Source organism: Cervus canadensis, chromosome 10, assembly GCF_019320065.1.
Source record: "Cervus canadensis isolate Bull #8, Minnesota chromosome 10, ASM1932006v1, whole genome shotgun sequence".
NCBI lineage: Eukaryota > Metazoa > Chordata > Mammalia > Artiodactyla > Cervidae > Cervus > Cervus canadensis.
This window is the reverse complement of record NC_057395.1, coordinates 72,293,369-72,313,696: the sequence shown is the minus strand read 5'-3', so window position 1 is coordinate 72,313,696 and position 20,328 is coordinate 72,293,369. Positions and strand designations below refer to the sequence as shown.

Genomic DNA, 20,328 nt, shown 5'->3' with positions numbered 1-20,328 from the left:
TGTATACCTATATTTCCTCACCCCTCTAAAAAATTATCTGTCAAATCGTGATCATTTATCTGTAATAAAATTCATCACAACATTGAGTGACAGGTGAGCTTTTGCCCTCCAGATGAATGTAGATGGAGAACAGGATATTTCTCATATAAGTCACAGTGTCAATATTCCCTCACTATTCCATTATTCCAGTGCCCATGATGTAACCAAAGTGAACACACTGGTGGCTCTTCTTCCATGCATTTCTCTAGTACAGCATGGTACCTTCCCACTCTCTTTTAACTCTTTATTTTGTATTGGAGTATAGGCTATCAGTTCAGTTCAGTTCAGCCACTCAGTTGTGTCCGACTCTTTGCAACCCCATAGACTGCCGCACACCAGTCCTCCCTGTCTATCACCAACTCCCGGAGTTTACTCAAACTCATGTCCCTTGAGTTGGTGATGCCATCCAACCATCTCATCCTCTGTTGTCCCCTTCTCCTCCCACCTTCAATCTTTTCCAGCATCAGGGTCTTTTCAAATAAGTCAGCTCTTCGTATTAGGTAGCCAAAGTATTGGAATTTCAGCTTCAACATCAGTCCTTCCAGTGAATATTCAGGACTGATTTCCTTTAGGATGGACTGGTTGGATCTCCTCGCAGTCCAAGGGACTCTCAAAAGTCTTACAATATTGTAAAGTAATTAGCCTCCAACTAATAAAAATAAATGAAAAAAAAAAACAACAACAACAAAAAAAGAGTCTTCTCCAACACCACAGTTCAAAAGCATCAATTCTTCTGCGCTCAGCTTTCTTTATAGTCCAACTCTCACATCCATACACGACCACTGGAAAAACCATAACCTTGACTAGATGGACCTTTGTTGCCAAAGTAATGTCTCTGCTTTTTAATATGCTGTCTAGGTTGTTCATAACTTTTCTTCCAAGGAGTAAGCGTCTTTTAATTTCATGGTTGTAGTCACCATCTGCAGTGATTTTGGAGCCCCCAAAATTAAAGTCTGCCCTGTTTCCACTGTTTCCCCATCTATTTGCCATGAAGTGATGGGACCAGATGCCATGATCTTAGTTTCCTGAACGCTGAAGTGAAATGATAGTCAATCAACAATATTGTGATAGTTTCAGGTGGACAGCAAAGGGACTCAGCCATGCATACACATGTATTCATCTCTCCCAAATCCTCCTCTCCTCCAGGCTGCCACTTCACACTGAGCAGCATTACTGTAGGTGTATATACAGTAGGTATACAGTATATAACTATATACTATAGCTATACAGTAGGTCCTTGTTGGTTATCCAGCTTCACACTTCCTTTATTAATGGTGAGAAGTTTCAATCACACACACACATCCAGAAAATAGTACCCACAGACCATTGTACAGCTCCAGTCATTATCAGCATATGGAGACTATTCTTAATACATATCCTCTTTTGTTCTTTTGGAGCTAATCAGTGGCATTATGCCAATTAATCTAAAGATATTCAGTAACAACATAACATTTACAGCATTACCCTAACAACATTGTTAGGGTGAGTGATGCCTAACAACATTGGTAATAATGCCCTGGACAGAAGGCTATCAAAGGGCCTTTCACACTCACCCCCCTGCACCCCTACCATCTCTATTGCAAACAAGCTGGTGGGTTTCAGTTGCTCACCTTGTAGACCAAACAGTGATGACCATCCTTTATTTGACTGAGATTCTCCCATCTCTGCAGCCCTGGGACCTGACTTCTGCCTGCAATCTGCTTACAAGGGTCCCTGCAAGGCCAAAGTAATCAGATACATCTACAACACCAAGTCCAGGATCTTCAAGTCCTTTGCTGCAAAGCAAAGAAGAACAATGTCAAGATGGGGAAGGACTGTTCCAGACCCACAGTGGTGCCATCAGGCCCTGGGCTAAGACAGGTAGAGGATGGGCTGGAGAAAGATGCGGAGCTCAAGAGAGCACACACTCCTCACAAACCCACAGTGTCTTTTTCCTTAGGGCATCCCAGGGGACGTGGCTGCAGTGTCCTTTGAAACCATTGGCTAAGCATGTCCTCCAGGGGCCAGCGTGGCATAGGTCACACCTAGAAGCCCCATCATGACAATCTGAGACTACTCCCATGCTCCCCTTCCTCAGATGGGAACATTAAGTCAGTCACCCTACACAGAGTCACCTCTCACCCTACAGAGCCATCTATATTGCTCCTGAGTGCCCACCTTGGCTTAGAGAATTCGCTGCCTTCTTGGTGGCCATCCTCATCTTGGGAGGACAGTGGTTTGCTCCTTTCTGGGATGGTCTAGGTCCTGTCCAGTGATGCAGTATCCAGGTCTGGATCTTCAGAGGTATTAATTAGCAAGTTCCTTTCCTTTTGCTTCCCTGATGGCTCAGATAGTAGAAGCATCTGCTTGCAATTCAGGAGACCCAGGTTCAATCCCTAGGTCGGGAAGATCCCCTGGAGAAGGAAATGGCAACCCACTCCAGTATTCTTGCCTGGAAAATTCCATGGATAGAGGAACCTCGTAGGCTACAGTCCATGGGGTCGCAAAGAGCCGGACATGACTGAGTGACTTCACTTTCACTTTCACTTTTCCTTTTAGAGAGGACCTGTGAACTGTGCTCCCTTGAGATGCTGAAGGACAAGTCCATGGCTGGACTCTGTCTGCTTCTGAAAATGTTCCGCCTTCTCTTGCTTCTCAATGCTATCCTCATCAGCAGAAATCTGCCTCCTTCATTCCCCCCATGGGGCTACTTGGTTTAGTTCTGTCTCATCCAGTTGGCCCTAAGCACCATGAGAGCAAGTCTTCTCTTTACCCCTAGAACTTCTCACAGCTCCTGGTACAAAGGATACAGTCCATAAATATTGGAGGAAGGAAGGAGAAAAGCTCCACATGACTGGAGTGACTGTGGACCCCGGGATTAAATCCAGGATCTTGTCCTAATCTTCTTCCTCACTGCATCCTCACCTTCATCCTCCACCCCACCATCATCTCCAGAACCTTCTGAAACCTGTGTGCCTGGACCCTGCCCCTCCTCCCACAGCCACAACTGCTGGGACCCACCTCCTTTTCTTGATAAATACGATTTGACACTCATGAAGTCATGTTCAGTATCTTCAATGCATCATCTATGCTAATAACAGACTAGTTCGCCTGAGTGTTGTTTGTATATTAGTAACATTAAAAGAAATGGGACAGACAACTAACACTTTCTGTATATGTCTTCCTTCTGATTTTCAGCTTTTTTTCTTTCAACAAGAAACTTTTCCTTAGATAAACTTTGTTTCCTCATGTCTAAAATGTGAATGTGCGTGCATCCTCAGTCACTAGGTTGTGTCTGACTCAACCTAATCCACAGACTTTAGCCCGCCAGGCTCCTCCGTCCATGGGATTCTCCAGGCAAGAATACTGGAGTGGGTTGCCATTTCCTTCTCTTGGTGATCTTCCAAACCCAGGGATCAAACCTATGTCTCTTCCATTGCAGGTAGATTATTTACCACTGAGCTACCAGGAAAGAGGGTTTCCCTGGTGGCTCAGAGGGTAAAGCACCTGCCTGCAATGTGGAAGACTCCAGTTCGATCCCTAGGTCGGGAAGATTCCCCTGGAGAAGGAAAAGGCAACCCAGTCCAGTATTCTTGCCTGGAGAATCCCATGGACAGAGGAGCCTGACAGGTTACAGTCCACAGGGTCACAAAGAGTCAGACACGACATAGCAGCTAAAAAGAAACCAACACATTTTCCTGAACACTTACTGTGAGCCCATCCCATAGATCACAATGTTAAATGCCCCTGGACCAGGTGAGTAACATGGCTGGACATATTTGGATTGGGGTGGAGGCCGGAGGGACAACAAGGAATGGCAGGGATTATGGAAACTGGAAAGAATGCTCCCCTCTTGAGAAGAGAGCAGCTCTCCTTAGCTTAGTTCATGAATTTCAGAACGTGGTCCCTTGAGCAGCATCCTCAGTCCTGGAAACCTAGTAGATGTAGATACTCAGATCCCAACCATGCCTTACCAAATCAAGCCTCAGACAGTGGAGGCCTCAGATCTGTGTTTCAACAAATGTCTAATGGATTCTGAAGCTCGCTCAGAGTTGAGACCCACTGCTCCCTGGCGACTCAGATGGTAAAGGTGGCTTCTCGATGCAGGAGATGTGGGTTCGATACCTGGATTGGGAAGATCACCTGGAGAAGGGAATGTTTACCCACTCCAGTATTCTTGCCTGGAGAATCCCATGTAACAGAAAAGGGCTCTTGTTAAATGGCAGGACTGTGTTGCCAGATTACTTATTTTTCCAACAATGTGAGAAGTTCATTTTCTATAAAATCTCCCACTGTTAAATCCCAGAAATGTTTCATAATTGTAGAAAGTACTATGTGGGTTAATAATACTTGTATGCTAGCCGGATTTGCAATCTCTGGTTTCCACTTTTCCTTTCAATCCTGAAAATTATCCTAACAAAAACAGTATTCACAACATCATTTGAAGAATGCAAACTACTTATTTCCAAAAAGTCAGGTGCTGTTTTATCATGTAGCCTGAAATTGACCACCCATGACTCAGATATGAATGATGGTCACAGGACAAAGCCTCAGAAAAATCTAAACATCTTCTGCATGCCCAGTGTACATTCCATCCTTTCAGGATGTGGCCTTAAGTATCATGGAATTCAAATTTCTCCCTTTTTTGACAGAAAAACTGAGGATTAAGGGGCAGAGATATGACCTGATATCAGAGTTTTGGGTTCTCTGGTCTTTATCCAGATACAAACCCTGTGATTTTCCTGTCTTATGATTTCTCTGAAGATGCCCCCAGGAACTGGGGAGGTTTCTAATCGGAGATCTCAGTCACTCATGAGCAGGGAAGAGGGAGGAGGGAGGAGGAGGAGGGGGCTGGTGGGGGTGGGGGCTCTAACCTGGGTCAAACTGAGGAGGACCAGGACAGGAGGACACTGGGAGAGAAAGACAGACAGATGAGAGAGGAGGGGGAGAAGAGAGGAGTTTGTGCTCTTAGGGGGAGTCTCTGCTGCTCCCTGGTCTCAGGTGGGCAGATTGAAGCAGGAAGAAGGGAAGGGCCAGAGGGCCTCCTAAACTGAAGTCCTAGTTGTGCCAGCTGCAAGTTGTGAGTAATGAGGAAGTCTCTTCACCTCTCTGAGCCTCTGCTTTCTCCTTGACACAATGGGATGAGAATCCAGATGCCGTAAGATTGACATGAGGCTAAATGAAATGGTACATATGAGATGTCTCAGGAGAGAGGAGACCCTACACCCACAGTGGCTTGTTTTGCGAGTAATTGGCTACTGATGCCATCCTATCCTAGGGTGATCAGGACTGAGAGCTCCTTCCCTTCTCAACGGTGCTACATGGTTGTGTGCTGTGCTAAGCCACTTCAGTTGCATCTGACTCTTTGCGACCCTATGGACTGTAGCCCACCAGGCTCCTCTCTCCATGGGGGATTCTCTGGGCAAGAGTACTGGAGTGGGTTGCCATGCCCTTCTCCAGGGGATCTTCCCAACCCAGGGAGTAAACCTGACCTCCTGTGTCTCCTGCATCAGCAGGTGGGTTCTTTACCTCTAGCACCACCTGGGAAGTTACATGGTTGTAACTGCAAGTAAATATACAAGAAGGGATTGTGGGTGTGTCAAACAGTGGCAGATTTTATTCTCTTGGGTTCCAAAACCACTGCAGGCAGTGACTGCAGCCATGAAATTAAAAGACACTTGCTCCTTGGAAGAAAAGTTATGACAAACCTAGACAGCATATTAAAAAGAAGAGACAAAACATTGCTGACAAAGGTCCATACAGTCAAAGCTATGGTTTTTCCAGTAGTCATGTACGGATATGAGAGTAGGACCAAAAAGAAGGCTGAGCACCAAAGAATGTATGCTTTTGAACTGTAGTCACAGAGAAGACTCTTGAGAGTCTCTTAGACCACAAGGAGGTCAAACCAGTCAATCCTAATGAAATCAACTCTGAATACTCACTGGAAGGACTGATGCTGAAGCTGAAGCTCCAATACTTTGACCACCTGGTGTGAAGAGACAACTCTTTGGAAAAAAAGACCCTGATGCTATGAAAGATTGAGGAGAGGAGGAGAAACGAGCAGTGGAGGATGAGATGGTTGGATGGCATCACCGATTCAACGAACACAAGTTTGAACAAGCTCTGAGAGATAGTGAAGGACAGGGAAGTCTGGTGTGCTGCAGTCCGTGGGGTCACAGAGAGTCAGACACAACTGAGTGACAGAACCACAACAACAACACACCTGACGTATGCACTCTGGTTCACAGCTTGCAATGCAGCAGAGCACGTGTGCACAGACTCTGCAGTCAGATCCCTGGGCCCCAATCCTCTCTCTACAAGCTATGACCCAAGCAAATTACTTTATCTCCTGTTATCTCAGGTACCTCCTCAGTCACATGAGGAAATAGCAACAGTTTCTCCCTCTTTCTTTAAAGATTTTTGAGGATTAGATGAGTTATATGTGTCAGGTGCTTTGGATAATGCCTGCCACAATGAAGACTTAAAGCTTTACCTGGTGTAACTACTTATTACTCTTGTTATTAATACTACAAAGGCCTTAGACTTCTCAGGGAGAAGGAATACATGCCCATTGCCTCCATTGCTTCCACGGTATCCACATGATGTGGGCAGCACAGATCTCATTTGATACCTGAGGACACAGGACTCTGGGAGATTTAAATCCTCAGGAACAAAGTTAGGAAAATACAGGGCTGGTGCCCAAACCGAGGTCCTACAGTCCCATCGCTACTGAGGGAGAGCAGGAGGAAGGAGGTGGTTACCAGTGTTCTTCCGAGGTCCCCTGTGGTCCACTCAGGCAGACAGCTCTCCTGTTGGTGAAACCAGATGAGGAGTGAAGGGTGGTCATGCTCTGGAGACATGTTTGTCTCTGCTTCCCTTCTGGCCACTCCCTTACTCTTTTTTCTGCCCAAAATATCAAGAGTTTGTTCCCCTGATACAGATGCTCTTTCCCTGACTCACCATCTGTCTGGACCAGTGCCAGATGAAGAGCTTGTGTGGGTCCAGTAGAGATGCTGCCAGAATGGTTGCAGGAAGCTTACCTGGGTCACACCTATCTTCTTAAGTAGGTACAGTTGAGGCAGGTGGGCATAGAGGCCCAGATGTGAAGACACCTGCAGGAGGCTGCAAATGGGACATGAGCTAACACAGTATTGCCCAATTATCTACCTTTGATTTGCTTTCATCCACAGAATGGCCATCCGTCACCTGCTATGCACTGCTCTAAGAGCAGTGTGATGCTCCCTGACTGACAATATTGAACAAAATTCCACCTTTGGTATCACACCCTGTGTTTCTACAAGACCAACAGGCATAGTCAAGTTTGAGAATCAGTGTTACTGGGCATTGGGCCCCAGTAGGCAGAAGCAGGACCAGGAGAGGTGGGGAGATTACACACTGTACAAGACGGACCCCTGATCATTCCCTTCCTCATTCCTCTCCTTGCTGGCTGTTCTAACCCCTCAGCTGGAGTGCAAAAACTCAGTCGGCCACCGGCTTTCCTTAGAAGCCCTTCTGCAAGGCCACAAAGATGAGCCAGCTCTGCCTGTCTACAGCCCTTCTTGTGTTTCTGGGCACCTGGTGGGTGAAACCAGGAACCAGTGCCAGTGTAAGTCCTGGCTCACTTCTCTTCTACAGGCTGGGGACAGGTGATGAGGGGAGTCCATGGAAGGCGCTGAGGTATAGGCACGGGGTGGGTGCAGCAAAACCTCTCTGCATTTCTTCCAGTAAATTTAGCAGTTTGCACTTCAGGGAAATTCCTTGACTCCCAAGAGGTATCATTATGTGTTCTTCTTTGTAAAAGACATATCCCACCTGATTCTACCAGATCAGGGACCTCACAACTGAGACCCTATTCCTGGTCCCTGCCTTGACCCCAATCCTACTGTAGCATCATAGCAAAATCCAAATTTGACCCGTCTCCATCCATGCCCCAGGCCCCCTGAAACACTTGGAATTTTCTGTATATTCTCAGTCACGAGATGAGTGAAAGATGGGACCTGAGGTAGTATCAGGATGGGACTGAATTGCAGAACATGCCCTCAGGTGATTAGAGGGTTAAAACTCTCAAGCCCAGTCCCTCTGGGGACAGGAGAGGATACTGATACTGATTTCAGTCACCAATGGCCAAAGATTCAATCAAATTGTCTGTATCCAACCCTCAATTAAAACCCATGAACACTGGGTTCAGAGAGCTTCAGAGAAGGTGATACCATCAAGGGAATGTGAGGGGGGAGAGTCCTGAGAGGGCTTGGAGTGTCGGCATCCTCTACTCTCCATTTACCATAAGCTTTTCCACTTCCCTGTCCCTGAGTTTTATGCTTTACATCAACTGGGGACAGTAAATAAAGGACTTTCCTGAGTCCTGTGAGTGGTTCTAGTAAGTTATTGAACCTTACAGATGAGTCTTCGAAGCTCTCAGTTTATTGCCAGTTGGTCACACGTGTAAGTGACCCCACGACTTGTGATCGACACTTGAAGTGTGGGCCGTCCTCAGGGAAGGAGCCCCCACTGTGTGGGGTCTGGTACACTCTGCAGATTTAGTGTCAGAAGTGAATTGACTCCTGGATGCCCAGGGGGACGTTGGGGAACCAGTTGCTGTTGGCAGAGACCCAGCATGTTTGGAGTCAGGGACAACACCCAGACTCACACTTCCCTATCATTTGTGTATGGTATGAGGGTCAGGGCCCTGAGACTATATTATGTGGGGCAGAGCACTCAGAACCCCCTCCCAGTTCTCTGCATTTTCAGAATTCCTGGCAGAATCATATACTTGATTAAATGTACTGTGACTTGTCCTGGTCCTACCACCGACATGTTTTCCATCATGGGCAAGTCGTCTACACTTTCCTCTCCTGAACAGGGGGACCAGGTTACATGAGTTTTTTGAAAGGATTACCAGTCAATGAGTATAAAGAGTTTGACATTCATGGTCAATGATGTTCAATTTCCACCACAATGTTTTAGTCCAAAAGAATTGTCTACATATATTTCCTCACCAGCCCTCCAAAAAAATTTGTCTATCAAATAATGATCACTTCTCTGATGAAATTAATCAGAACATTGAGTGACAACTGGGCTTCTTACCTTCGAAGACCATTGTGGGAACAGCAGGCAATGCAGTACTTCCGGGAGTTTGCTCAAGACGCAAGGACTGTTCTTTTCAAACTGGTAAAATATAAGTCAAAACTCAATGCAGCTCATTTTGTTGTCCTTTCAGATGATTCTTTCATTTTCCTATAGGGATATATGATGTTAGAGGAGACTCATAATTATATGGACAGGTAAACGAAAGTGAAAGTGTCAATGGCTCAGTTGTGCCTGATCTTTGTGACCCCATGGGCTATAGCCTACCAGGTCTTCTGTCCAGGGAATTCTCCAGGCAAAAATACTGGAATGGGTAGCCATTCCCTTCTCCAGGGGATCTTCCTGACCCGGGACTGAACCCAGGTCTCCTACATTGCAGATAATCTTTACCACTGAGCCATGAGGGAAGCTATATATACATATACATACAGGTACATAGGGAGAGACAGGTTTCATCACATCTATATATACACAAATATGGGTGTATATATATATATATACACTTATATATATACAGGTTTCATCATCAGATAGAATATAAGGAATATTATTATATCCAGAGTTTTCAATGATTGTGCACTTGAAATAAGGATGACATGGGAGATTCATTTACATGACAAATATGTATCATATACTTAGGATTTTTGTCCCAGAAGGCATATTTCTTGGTGTAGGAAAACTGTAAACAAAGTATAGTAAAATAATATGCCTTCTAAGAGGGATACAGACAATGAAGACAGAGGGAAAATCCTTGCCAGGCGGTGATGAGTGTTGTGAAGAAAGAGAGTGATGGGCATTCAGGAGACTATAGAGGGTGAGGGAAACACTCTGGAATAAGGAGGCCTTGAGCAGAGGCCGCCAAAAATTAGCCTGGTGTGTTTGAGCAGCAGCCAGGACTAGGGTGGCTGGAGCTGAGTGGGTGAGGGGAGGGGAGTGGAAGGGGATGAGGCAGAGAGGCCATGGGGGCAGGACATGAGGAGCCTTGTAGAACTTCATTGGAATCCGAATTTGACTCTGGGAGAGCTGAGGAGTCACTGAGGGATTGGTCATGGAAGCCATGCGATAGGACTGAAGTTTTAAGAGGATCCCTGAGTCTGCAGAGTGGAGAGTGGCTCCTCGGAAATAAGAGCAGAGACAAAGGCCCCTGGGCAGGCTGCTGCAGTGGTCCAGTGAGCCATGGTGGAGTGTGTACCCGTGTTGTTCCTTGAGTAGATCTCAGTTTTTTAGATCATAAATGACTTGCTCTGTTGAGGTTTCTGTGGAGGCTTCATCACAAATCCTTCAATCTTTAGGCATTTGTGATGGATTCACCCTCCACCTCTCACCCCTCCCTGAGGTGCGGGGGCAGGGAAAGAGGAAAGGTGGAAATGAAAATTCCCACTCCCCCAATCAAGTGTTGGTTACCCTGATAACACACTCCTTCCTTGGTTTAGGCTGAGTGTTTACCAGTCACCTCCCTCACATGACAAAAGTCTTCTTGTTTCTCTCATCTCTCGGGAAACTCCAGCGGTGTTAGGAGTTCTGTGCCAAGAATGGGAAGAAGACCAAATTGATATTTCTTTATAGTGATAGCGTCAGTATTCCCTCCATATTCCATGATTCCAGTGCTCATGCTGTGACCAAAGTGAACACACTGGAGGGTTACAGCCCAGGAGGACATCAGCTTCCCCAGCTAAGTTCCTCCCTGGACCAGTGTCTGGTCAAGAGTAAGTGTCCATCCAGCGGAGAAGCTGTGACAGTGTTGCAGGAAGGTGACCTGTGTCACACCTGTCATCTGAGCTAGGTGAGGGGGTCAGGGCACTGAGGTCCAGGTGAGGTGATACGTGCAGGAGGCTGAAAGGAGGACGTGGGCTGACACACTGCTATTCATTTGTAGGTCCTGTGATTTGTCGCATCCACTCACTGACCGTCCATCATGTGCCATGTGCTGCTCTAGGCCCGGGGACGCTCCCTGAGTGGACATATTAGAATCACTATCTCTGTTTACAGGAGACCCACAGGGAGAGTCAAATCTGTGAAGTATTTTTACTGGACTTTAGGCCCCTGCAGAGAGAAGCCAGAGGCAATAATTTTGTAGAGAGATTATGCAATAAACAGGACTGACCCAGCTCCTCCCCTTGCCCACTCCCCTCCCCATCACCTGACCCCACCCCTCAGCCAGGATATTAAAGCTCAGTGCATCCCCAGCATCCTCAGGAGCCCTCCTGCAAGGCCATGAAGATGAACCGGCTCTGCCTCTCCACAGCCCTTCTCTTCCTCCTAGTTATCCTGGTGGACAGCACCCCGCTGAATATACACCATATCCAGGATGAAGGTAGGTCCAGCCTTACCTCTCCTCTACAGACTGGAGGGAAATGATGGAAGTCTATGGAAAGGGGCAGGGCAGGTGTGGGGTGGGTGCTGCCAACCCTTTCTGGATTTCTCTTGTCATGTTGGGCAGGATTTTTGTTTGTTTGGTTTTGCTGCCTTGGACTCGCTGGCTATGCGATGACATTGTCTAGTTACAAGGGCTACCCTGGTTGTGGTGTGTGGGCTTCTCATGGTGGTTGCAGAGCCGGGGCTTGAGGCATCTGGGTTCAGTAGTTGTGGTTCACCTGCTTAGTTGCAATGAGACACGTGGAATCTTCCCAAACCAGGGACCAATCCTTGTTCCCTGCATTGGCAGATGGATTCTTAACTACTGGACTACCAGGGAATGCTGAAGTTGCAAGCTTTGAACTCCACTGACATTATGACTCTCATGAGGAAATATACTAAATATATATATATATATATATATATGTATGTATATATATATATATATCCCACCTAAATCTACCAGATTATGAACCCCATTTGTGAGACTCTCTATTCTTGGTCCCTGCATTGTCCCTGAACCTCACTATAGTGTAGTAATAAAAAGATCCATATTTGATCCTTCTCATGACTTGGCCAAGGCCTCTTAAACCTCTTGAAACTTTCTGACTTGAGGTGAGAGACTTGAGGTTATGAGATGAGTCACTAAAGGTGACTCAAGATACCTTCAAGATGGGGCTGGTCTTCAAGAAACCTCAAACACCCATTTAAAGGGTACAGATTTCACCACCTCTCACTCCAGCATCTCAGAGGACAGGGGAGGGAACTGAGAGTGAGATCAATCACCAATGGCAGATAATCCAACCAACATGCCTGGAAAGAAGTACATAACTACTGGGTCCAGAGAGCTTGCAGGATGGTGGACACAGGAAGATGCTGTGAAAGTCCTATGCTCACTAGAGCATGGGGCCTGGGTATACCTCCACTCCCCCTTTGCCCTGCACGTCTCCTCCCTTGAGCTACCTTGAGTTTTATTTTGCATATTAATCTGGGAATAGCAAGCAAGGGTTTTCCTAGGGTCAGCTGCCAATTCTGTTCAGTAGTTGAATTTGAAGGTGGGGTCATAGAGGCCCTGATTTTAGCCATTTGGTCACAAGCATGAGTGACTCAGGACATCATGGCTGGCATCTGAACTGAGGAGAGTCTTGAGCACTCAACCTGCAGAATCTGCAGTAACTCCATGGATTTGAAACAGAAGTGAATTTCTTGCTGGGCACCCAGTGGCTGTTTGGGAATTGGTTTCTATTGGTAGAGGCACCACATATTTGGTGTTAGGGAAACCTAGACTCACTCTCCCCTATGATCTTGGGGCTCAAGTGATGCTCCAAAAGTGGGGAGCAACAAAAGTACACATGGCACCCAGAAATTGTTCTCGGTTATCTGTATTTTCAGAGTTCCTGGCAGAATCAGGCAGTGTATCCAATGTGTTGTACGTGACAGTATCTTGTCCTGGCCCTGCCGCCCACATGCCATGTTTCCTGGGCAACTCATCTGCAATTTTCTCATCTGAACAGGGGATACACGTTACAGGGGTTTTTGAACAGATTTGTTGTTTTCCTTCAGTTGCTCAGTTGTGTCCAACTCTTTGCGACCCCATGGACTGCAGCACACCAGGTTTCCCTGTCCATCACCATCTCCCGGAGCTTGCTCAAACTCATGTCCATTGAGTCAGTGATGCCATCCAACCATCTCATCCTCTGCCATCCCCTTCTCCTCCTGCCTTCAATCAATCTTTCCCAGCATCGGGGTCTTTTCCAGTGAATCAGTTCTTTGTAGCAGGTGGCCACAGTATTGGAGCTTCAGCTTCAGCATTACCCTTTCTTATGAATATTCAGGGTTGACTTCCTTTCGGACTGACTGGTTTGACTAGATTACCAGTCATGAATATAAAGATGTGAAACACATTTCAACTCTTTGCAGGTGGTGAACTTTGTGATTTTTAACAGGGGTGTGTTAATTCATCTGAAAATAATTTGTCTACCTACTGGTCCTGGGCAAGAAAGAATATTTGGGTGTCAAATAATGAGTGTTCCTTTATTTATGAAAAATAATCAGAAAGACCTGGGATGAATGAGCAGAGCCACTGCAGACAAAACAAGAAACACAGCCCTGTGTGGCTGCCTTCTGGGACCAAGGTTGATTCAGTATTAGTAAAGTCTCCAGGCCCTTTCCCTTGTCCCCTTTTGACTATTACTTTACTATACACATTTGTATCCTGCCTTGTCCACTGTTGACTATTCTTTTATTCTCCATATTTGATGTTTGCCTTGGTTCATGGCCCAGGTCTCCTGAAACTCTCTGAATTTACTGTCTTTCATAGGTCTGGAGACAAGCCATAGACAGGGACGTGAGAAGCATTCAACAAAAGATCTGATTAAAAATATCATCGATGGTGTGTCTAAAGGTGGGAACTTTCTGCAACTCTGGGGAGAGGAGAGGGCACTGAGATTGAGAACAGGCACCACTGGCCAATGATTCAATCAAAATGCCTGTTCAGTGAAACCTCAATAAGAATCCCTAAATATGTGATTCAGAGAGAATTTGGGGTGGTAACACATGGTGGTGATGTGAGGGTCCCGTGTTCTCTAGGACATGGAGGCTCCCCACACCTCCACTTCCACTTTGCCCTGCACATCTCACTCACATTGCTGTGCCAAGATTTATCCTTTATGATAACGTGAGATCCCTATTGAGAGTGGTCTTCCTGAGTTTGGTCGTCAGATCTATTGCGTTATTGAACACTGAGGTAGGGTAATGGAACTTCCCAGTTTTAGACACTTTGTCAAATCATGAGTGAATTGGGACAAGATGGCTATCATCTGAGCTGAGGAAAGTTTGAGCCCTCAATATGCAGAATCTGTACTAACTCCCCGGATTTCTATCAGAATTAAATTGCCTTGTTGGACACGCAGTGGGTGTTTGGAGGAATTGCAAGTTGTTTCTAGAGACACCACAGATTTGGTGTCAGGGAAACCCAGGCTCACTCTCCCTGAGTTTTAGGAGCTCGGGTGAGTCCTGGGGACAGGGGAGTAATGAAAGTAGGACACTGCACCCAGAAGCTCTCAGCGTTTATAGATATTTTCAGAGTTCCTGGGAGAACAGGGTAGTGTATCAAATGGATTGTGACAGGGCAGTATCTTGTCCTGACTCTGCCACCCACATGCCATGTGTCCTGGGGAAAATCATCTGTGGTTCCCTCATCTGAACAGCAGATATCTGTTACATGGATTCTTTGATCATATTACCAGTCATAAATATAAAGAGTTTATTTACATTTCATGGCCAGTTTTGCTCATTTTCCACCAGGATATGTTCATTTGAAAAGATATTTCTACCTACTGCTTTGGGGTGAGAAAGAATATTTATGTGTCAGATAATGATTATCCCTCTACTGTAATAATAAATCACAAAGACCTGGGATCACTGAGCAGAGCAATTGCAGGGGAAGCATGAAACACAGCCCTGTGTGGCTGGCTCCTGGGACAAAGCTGATTTAATGTTAGCAAAGTCTCCAGGCCTTTTGCCTTGTCCACTTTTGACTATCATTTTATTATCCATATTTGAACCTTGTCCCAGTTCATGGTCTAAGACTCCTGAAAATTGTGGAATTTTTGTCTTTCATAGGTGCCAAGATTATCAAAGCAGGATCCGGTTTAGCAAATGAAGTGGCTAAAGCAATACATAAGAGAAAGAAAGGTTTGAACTTTCTGCTTCTATGGGGAAAAGGGAGGGCACTGAGATTGAGATCAGTTACCACTGGCCAACGATTTGATCAACATGCCTATTTAGTGAAACCTCAATAAGAATTCATTAATATTGGCATTGAGAGAGCGTTCAGGACGGTAACAAAAGGAGGTTATATGAGGGTGCTCATCTAACCAGGACATGGAGGCTTCGCACATCTCCACTCCCCCTTTGCCCTACAGAGCTCCTCCATTTCATTCTTTCTGAATTTTATCCTGTACATTGATTGAGAACAATTGGAGTTTTCCTGAGATCAGTTACCGGTTCTACTGATTATTGTGCATGGAGTTGGGGTCACGGAAACTCTCATTTTTAGTCACTTGGTCAGAAGCATGAGTGACTCAAGACCACTTGGCTGGCATCTGAAGAGAGGACAATCTAGATCCCTCAACCTGTGGCATCGGCCCAAACTCCACAGATTTTGTGTCAGAAGTCAGTTAACTGTGGTTCTCCCATTGGGTGTTGGGAATCAGATGGTGTTAGTGCAGAAACCACGTATTCCGCTTCAGGGAAAAACACAGACTCGCCTTCCCTTGTGATTTGAGGGCTCACATGAGGCTTGGGGAGAGGTGAGTAGGGAAAGTAGGACACTGCACCAGAAACACTTACCAGTTATCTGTACTTTCAAGTTCCTGGTAGAATCAGGCAGTGTATCAGATGGGTTGTGACCTCACAGTATCTTATCCTGACCCTATTACCCACGTGACTGTGTCCTGGGGCAAGTCATCTGCAGTTTCCTCATCTGAACAGGGAAAACATGTTACATGAGTTCTTTGAACAGATGATGAATCATGTATGTAAATAGTTTACTCACATTTCATGGCCAGATTTGTCCATTTTCCACTATGGTGTATTAATCTGAAAAAAATTTCTCTGCCTACTTGCTTTGGACAAGTAAAAATATTTCTTTATCAAATAATGGTTATTCCTCTATTATTAAAACTAATCAAAAGATGTGGAACCATGGAGGAGAGCAACTGCAGAGAGAGCAAGAAACACAACCCTTGTGTGGGAGGCTGTGGGACCAAGACTGATACAATATTGCTTAAGTCTCCAGGCCCTTTCCCTTGTCTTTTTTTGACTGTTATTATCTTATCCATGTTTGATCCTTATCCTGTTTCATGGACCAGGCCTCCTGAAACTCTTGAAATTTACTTTCCTTCATAGGTCACGTGGTGGTTTCCAGGGCACACCTCAAGAACCATACAGTTAGAGGAGTTCCCAACACCCAATACTCAACACTCAATACTCAACACTTAATACTCAATGAGAAGAACAAAGGTTTTCTCTTTCTGTACCTCTGGGGAGAGGAAAGGGCACTGAGACTGAGATCAGTCACCACTGGCCAATGGCCAGTGGCCAGTGATTCAATCAATAAGCCTATTTCTTGAAATCTCAAAAAATGTAAAGATATTAAAATTCAGAGAGTTTCCCGGGTGGTGAGCACAAGTACGTGATGTGAGGGCGCTGTGCTCATTGAGGCACGGAGGCTCCACACACCTCCACTCCCCCTTTGCCCTACACATCTCCTCCATTTCACTATTTGTGAATTTTTCAGGTATATTCATCTGAGAACAGTAAGGGTTTTCCTAAGTTTTGTCATCAGTTCCATTCAGTTGTTAAACTTGGAAGTGGGGTCATGGAACCTCCACATTTTAGCCGTTTGGTCACAAGTGTGAGTAACAAGGGAACACATGACTGGCACTAAAGTGAGGACAGTCTTGAGACCTGTGGGATCTGCACTAACTGCACGGATTTCATATCAGGCGTCAATTGACTGGGGGACGCCCAGCAGGTGTCTGGGGAATCGGTTGATGTTGGTAGAGACACCACATATTTGCTGTCAAGGTTTAACCCAAGCTCACTCCGCCCTGTGACGTGGGAGCTTAGATGAAGCTTGGGACAGGGAAGCAATAAAATTAGGACACCGCATCCAGAAACTCTTAAAAGTAAGCTGTATTTTCTGAACTCCTGGTAGAATCAGGTATTGTAATCGATGGGTTGTGACATCATAGTTACTTGTCCTGACCCTGCCACCACATGCTTGTGTCCTGGGGCAAGTCATCTGCAGTTTCCTCATGTGAACGGGGAAAATGCTACATGAGTTCTCTGAACAGTTTACCACTCATGAATATAAAGAATCTGTTCACATTTCATGACCAATTTTGCCCATTTTCCACCAATGAGTTAATCTGAAGAAGTTTATCCTTGCAAGAAAACATACTGAGGGCTCAAATAATGATTATACTTCTATTATTAAAATAAGCAGAAAGACGTGGGACCATTGAGCAGATCAACTTCAGGAGTGCAAAAACACAGCCCTGTGTGGTTTGTCTCGTGGGATTTAGGCTGAGAAAATATGAGTAAAGTCTCCAGGCCCTTTCACTTGTCCTCTTTTGACTACCATTTTATTACTCATATATTTGATCCATATTTGATCTTTGTCCTGGTTCATGGTCCAGACATCCTGAAACTCTTGGAACTTACTTTCTTTGGTAGATCATGAGACCACTCAGGGAAAGCAACCCAGGAAACTTCAGGTTTTGGGTTGTCTGCCAAAAAACTCAAACACCTGTTTAGAGGTTGGAAATTTCACCACTTTCTTGCCAGCCCCTCTGGGGAGAGAGGCAGGCTCTTCGAGATCAATCAGCAATGGCTGCTAATTCAGTCAAAGTGGCTATCTATTGAAAACCTCCTTAAAAATCCATAAATATTTGGGTTCAGAGGCTTCAGGGTTAATGATTACCAGGACAGACTTTTTTTTTTTTTTTTTTTAGGACAGACTATTTTATTATGCTCTCTGGGGACTGAATGTTAGAGGGAGATTGACCTTTATGTTGATGTGCCCCATCATCAAGGTGATTTTGTACTAAAAGGAAATCAATTATACCCATTCTATTTGATGACCTTGCACTTGTGGAGAGAATGAAAATGGGAGTTAGGAAGTCCCTATAAAGCACTATTCTTGGGGATGGGGACACAGCTATCAAAAAAACATGGCAAAATAATTTGCCTTCTTGGAAGGTGACAAAAATAGCAAAGGGGAGAAATGCTATGGTAGGTTATCAGTTTCTTGAAGATAGAGAGCGAGGCAGAGAAAGGATGCTGTCCTTTTTCTCTACAAGGTGAAGGAAACCTTCTGTGATAAGGAGGCCCTGAGCAGAACTGCAGAAATAAGGTGCCTGTTTGTGTCTGAGCAGCAGGAGGGACCAGGGTAGCTGGATACGAGAGGGTTTATATGAGGGAAAAGGAGTGGAAGGGGAGGAGGCACAGAGGCCATAGGAGCAGGTCGTGAGGACGCTTGTAGGACTTTTTAAGAATCAGAATTTGACTCTCAGAGAAAAAGGGACTCACTGAAGGATTGGTCGTGATGGAGCCATGTGAAGAAAGGACAGAATAACAGAATCCTTCAGGCTGCAGTTCAGAGAGTGGCCTCAAGGGGGTAAAGAGCAGAGACAGAGCCCCAGCAAGCAGCGTGCTGCAACTAGCTCTCACCGAGTGTGTATCTATGTTGTTCCCTGGGTGGATCCCAGGTCTCTTGAATAACATGAATGTCTTGCTCCGTTGAAGTTTCTATGGAGGCTTCATTACCTAGTCATGATGCATTAAATCATTAGCCATTGGAGACTGTTCAATAGATGGTTCCATTACCCTCCCTGAGGTTGAGCAAAGGAGAGGAGCAGTGGATAGAAGATCAGGGGAAGGGTAGGAATGAAAGTGCCCACCCTCCTGTAGGCAGTCCCTTCCTGTGCAATCAGAGCCCATTCTGGTCTCATTAGAGTCTTTCCAAACTCAACCACTTCACATACCAAAAGACACTTTTACTGTTCTCATCACAAAAGAAATACCAAGATTTTTAGGCTCATTGTCAGGAAAATGATGAAAAAACAAATATGTATATTTCTCCTTATATACACAATATATAGTATCAATATTCATTTATAGAATCCCCATGAGGTAACTGAAGTAAACACAGTGTTATGTTTTCTTCATGCCTTTTTCCATTATAGCATGATTCCTTCACAATTTTTATTAACAATGGAAAGCTTTTACCATACACATAACACAGAGAATATTAATAATATTATAAAACTCAGGTATCCAGACCCAGTAATTATTGACATATAGGGAATATTTTTTACCTTTGTCCTTTTGTTGTTGCACAGTTGTGGAATTTTTTTTCTTTTTTGAGCATTTATGTATTTATTTGGGTGGGCTGGTTATTAGTTGTGGGTCCCAGGCTTAGCAGTTATGGCCTGTTGACTTAGTGTCTACAGCGTTTGGGACTTTAGTTCCCTGACAAAGGATTGAACCTTGGACTGATGCATTAGAAGGTAGATTCTTAGCCACGGGATCACCAGGGAAGTCCTATAGAAGTTTTAAGGCTATTCAAAGGCATTATGCCAAATTTTCTTATAAGACTTCATGAGGAGATATACATTTGTACATGATTACTATATCACGTCACCCCTAGCAACAATCATAATTAGTTCGAAAAAGGAAGTTTTCAAATGGGCTTTTCAATTTGACCATCGCCCACAACCCTAAGATTCTCTATTCCAAACACACTAGTGGTTCTAGTTGTTGTCCTTGTATGGAGCTGTGATGACCGTCCACATAACTGACAATTGCCCCTCTCATTCCAGCAGATTCTAGGCCTGACTTCTGCCTGAAGCCTAAAGTAGTAGGTATCGGCAAGGCCTCGATGCGCAGGTACTTCTACAACGCCAAGACCGGTCACTGTGAGCCGTTTACATACGGCGGCATCAGAGGGAACAAAAACAACTTCCTAACACTGGGGGACTGCAGGAAGACCTGCCATCCAAAGGCACAGTCCCTGTGGTAAGACGGGGGGCAGGGCACCGGAGGAGGGGAAGGGCTGGGGAAAGAGGCGGAGCTCAGGGGGCCACACGCCAGTCACCCTGCACAGGAGGGGAGCCTGCAGTGTCCTGTGAAACCCACACTGAGCGAGGTCTCCAGGGAGAGAATGGCAGAAGGTCAACCCCTGATGCCTCTTTGTGGTCATCTCAGCCTGATCACATGCTCCCTTTTCTTAGATGGGAACTCTGACTCAGCCATCCTCCAGGGCAGGTCTGCCATGCTCCTGAGCACCCCACCTAGGCTTGG

At 45.4% G+C, this 20,328-nt stretch overlaps 1 protein-coding gene across 1 annotated transcript; it reads left to right on the top strand.

The window, feature by feature from the left end:
* The first annotated feature begins 11,316 nt into the window (after window positions 1–11,316).
* Window positions 11,317–20,047, top strand: LOC122448932 (trophoblast Kunitz domain protein 1-like). The gene is made up of 5 exons (XM_043480589.1): window positions 11,317–11,416; window positions 13,778–13,861; window positions 15,082–15,153; window positions 16,369–16,482; window positions 19,848–20,047. Exons 1-5 carry the CDS (start codon window positions 11,317–11,319, stop codon window positions 20,045–20,047), a joined length of 570 nt encoding a protein of 189 aa, XP_043336524.1.
* The last annotated feature ends 281 nt before the right edge of the window (window positions 20,048–20,328 follow it).